The 3985-nt window shown below is 31.8% G+C and overlaps 1 protein-coding gene across 1 annotated transcript; it reads left to right on the plus strand.

Annotated features, from left to right (window-relative positions):
* The first annotated feature begins 2415 nt into the window (after positions 1–2415).
* LOC132037113 (uncharacterized) lies at positions 2416–2883 on the plus strand. The gene has a single exon (XM_059427571.1). The coding sequence runs from the start codon at positions 2416–2418 to the stop codon at positions 2881–2883; it is 468 nt and encodes a 155-aa protein (XP_059283554.1).
* Positions 2884–3985: the final 1102 nt, after the last annotated feature.

A 3985-nucleotide genomic window follows, 5' to 3' on the forward strand; every position in this document is an offset into this window, starting at 1 on the left:
CATCTTCATAAAGGCTTTGACAAAGCAACAGTTTCAGTTTCTTCGCGACAAGCTTGGAGTTGTCTCGATACCAACGTCCAGCTTGAGGGGGGATGAAAGTGAGTCCATGTAAGACTCTACATAGGAGTCCACCGCCACATAGGAAAGGAGAACTTGGGGAGCAAGTTTTTTAGTTGTAATTGAATAGGTTTACCTTAATTATAGAGGCATATACATGTATATAAAAAGAAGGGCATCAGCCGTGTAAATATTAACAAGAAAACCAAAATAGCAGTGAATAGAATTTGGCTTCACTTTTGATACAAATCCTCATAAACTTCTTCATAGATAACTAGAGGAGATTAGCCTGTGCTGTGCACAGGCCAAATATTTACATAGTATTAAGATGATACTTTTTGTCGTTTGTTTCTAAATTGGTAAGCAATGTCAAAGATTGTATATTCAATTTTCTTCACTTTAAAATTAGTAAAAATACAATAAAAATGTTAGTAATTAATATAACGTTTGGTTGTTTTCCTCATAAATAATAGTATAAGTCATACGGAAATTTATGTATTATCGTATAAATCATACATTACTATTACAATTCTGACAATAATACCTATAATATTAATTCCTACATAACTTGTCTCTTAACGACCGATCCCTTAAGAATAGTTTAGTTTGAGGTCTTGGTGAAATATGCATGCTAATTTAAGTCTTTGTAATTGTCTGAGTACAATAATATTGTTTATGTATACCGTCCATAAACTATGCTTAGAAATTAGAATAACCTAAAATTTGATTGCCCGTAAATATTTCATTATGCGAACCTTCTAATTTTTGGTTGTTCCTACAAAAAGTACATTTGATGAACATTTGTTTATTAAATTTGTATTCTATGATTAAGAGTTTTGCCTATAATTAGTACTTTCATAACCTTAAAATTCAAACTTATATATCATACAATTATAAATTTATAATATGCTAATTTATTTGGTTGAAGAATTGATTAGAAAGAAATATCAAAAACAATAGTAGACGAATATTTTACTAAGAATAGCATTCAGATGAATTATTTTTTCTCCAATAGAATACATCCACTGGATATATGCAGAAAGAAAAAAATGATCTGATGAAGGCTAAGTGACTTGAATACTTTTTCTTTAATCTAATTAGTAATTACACAATGAATTGAATAGTTAATAATAAATACCAAAATTTGCCATAACTAGTTGTCAGGCACAGAAGAGTAAGGAGAAATGAAATTGACAGGCAAAACAGAGATTGGGCCCACAAGAGTTCAACCAAATCCAAACAAATACAGGGAAAAATAAATGGGTCCACAGGCGTAGAAAAGCGGACACAGAGTATAATAATATAATATGCCAACATGGACTGGTTCTTTTTTTTTGTCCAAAAGTGCAAAAGTACCTCAATAGAGCAATCTGGTACAATATCTTTAAAGCTTGAAAGCAAGGGCTTTTTGGTTAATTCACATTGACCCGTTCCTCTATTCTCTTATTAATACTCCCTTCGTTCAATAATAAGTGGTTTTTTTTAGCTCACGCACAACCCTTAAGAAATTGCTTACTCTTAGAAAAATAGAGGTGTTTTTACTAATTTACACCTAATCAAATTGTGCTAACATTATTAAATGCCTAAAAAAAATAAGGTATTTAATGTACCTTAATTATTTAAACAAGAGCAATTTTGAAAGAATCTGCCCAAAGTATTCTTAAAATCCTAAAGCACTGTTATGAATAAATGTCGATGCCATGTGGCCATCACTGTAGCATGCTCTTTTGCCCAAGTTTTACTTTTGCTTATAAATAGCCACATGTGGTGTAGATGAAAATACATCCAAAATTAGAAAATAGAAAAGTACTACTCCTTGCTTTCTCTCTTGTTTTTTCTTTCTCTCTCTGTGCCTTTTTGTTGCTTTATAATTTTAGTACACAATTTTATTTTACAATACGTTATCAACACGAGGCTCTATAAATTGTGTTTTTCCTTTGAAACAAGTTGAATGCCATTTCTTGCGAGGTATGTCTCGATGATCCAGTGTTAAGATTATTAGGCCTAATTGTCAATTCTCACTGCACATTAATATATTCTGCCAAATAAATATTGATTTTATTATCTGTGTTTTTGAAAACTGTTAAAATTTTATGAACAATATAAATATATGGCTAATAGACCTGACTACCTACTGAAATTGTGCTTTATCACTATGCTTATTATTTATACCTGATTCCACAGTTGGTTATTTTAGTATACATAGTATAATAATTACTTTACAAACATAACTATTTGTCTTAACAAGAAAGAATATAGTACACGATTATGTACTGCCTATAACCGTAGAAGTTTTCTTTTTTTGACAATATTTCTTATTATGTCTAACTTTGGATATTTTTTTTGATATTTTTCACTATGTCAAATTTATCAAAGCTTGAATTTGTGGCACTTGATATCACCAGAAACAATTATTTATCATGGGTCCTTGATCCGAAATTCACCTTGAGGCTAAAGGTCTGGGATACTTTAAAGCGAGGAAATAAATCATCAAGTCAAGATAAAGCCAAGGCTATGATTTTCCTTCATCATCATCTTGATGAAGGATTAAAAATTGAATATTTAACTGTGAAAGACCCACTTGAATTGTGGAATAACTTGAAGGATCGATATGAACACCTAAAACTGACGGTATTACTGAAAGCTCGATATGACTGGATGCATCTCCGGCTCCAAGATTTTAAAACTGTAACTGATTATAGTTTTGTTATCCATCAAGTTAGTTCTGTATTAAAATTGTGTGGAGAAACTATCACTGATGAACACTTATTGGAGAAAACTTTTACCACTTTTCATGCTTCAATTGTGTTGCTACAGCAGCAATAGCGTGAAAAGGGCTTCAAAAAGTATGCTGATTTAATTTCATGCCTACTTGTGGCTGAGCAGAATAATAGTCTATTAATGAAAAATCATGAATCCCGTCCCACTGGGTCTGCTCCATTCCCTGAAGTGAATGCAGCAACAGGTTATGATAATCCTGAAAGAAGGCAAAATAATCACCGTGGTCGTGGACGTGAATGTAAAAGGGGACGTCATAATTATCGTCAGCATGGTAAGAATAAACAAGAGACCAATAAGGGTTCTCAAATAATCCTTAAGAGGTAAAGTTAATACGTGCCACCGATGTGGTATGAAAGGTCGGCACGTATTTGTTGTACGACCGATCATTTTGTCAAGCTGTATCAGGCCTCTCTCAAAGGGAGAGAAAATAATGTGGGGGCACACTTGACCTTTCATAATAATGATGATGAAGCAACACCCTCAAACAAACATGATGATATTGAGGCAAATCTTGCTTATAAAGATGATGATTTTAAAAGTCTCTCAAATATTACTCATTTAGAAGCTGAAGACTTCTATGATGATACTGACTGAAGAACCGATCATCTCATTGGGGAATAGTACTATGAGAAAAATTGTTGTTTACTTTTATGTTTACCACTAGTTTATTTTTCTTAAGTGTATTTCCTAAAATATCATATCTTACTAGTTTCTACATTTCTAGTGCAGTTTCCTAAAGTTGTTTATTCTCACATTTCTTATAATGTACCTTTATTTTTATGAAGAATATGGAAATTCCCGGTCATCAGTTGGACCCAAGATCAATTACGATGATATATGTCTTGTAGATAGTGCTACAACATATACTATTTTAAGAAATAAGAAATACTTCTCTTATTTGGTGACGAAAGAAGCCAATGTTAATACAATATCTGGAAGTACAAGATTAATTGAAGGCTCCGGAAAAGCTAATTTATTATTATCCGGAGGAATAAATTTGGCAATTAATGAAGCATTATATTGTAGTAAGTCTCAAAGAAACCTACTAAGTTTCAAAGACATTTGCCAAAATGGCTATCATATTGAGACTACAAATGATGAAAAGATAGAATATCTTTATATTACTACAATGATGTCGGGTAAGAAA

Source organism: Lycium ferocissimum, chromosome 11 (assembly GCF_029784015.1).
Source record: "Lycium ferocissimum isolate CSIRO_LF1 chromosome 11, AGI_CSIRO_Lferr_CH_V1, whole genome shotgun sequence".
NCBI lineage: Eukaryota > Viridiplantae > Streptophyta > Magnoliopsida > Solanales > Solanaceae > Lycium > Lycium ferocissimum.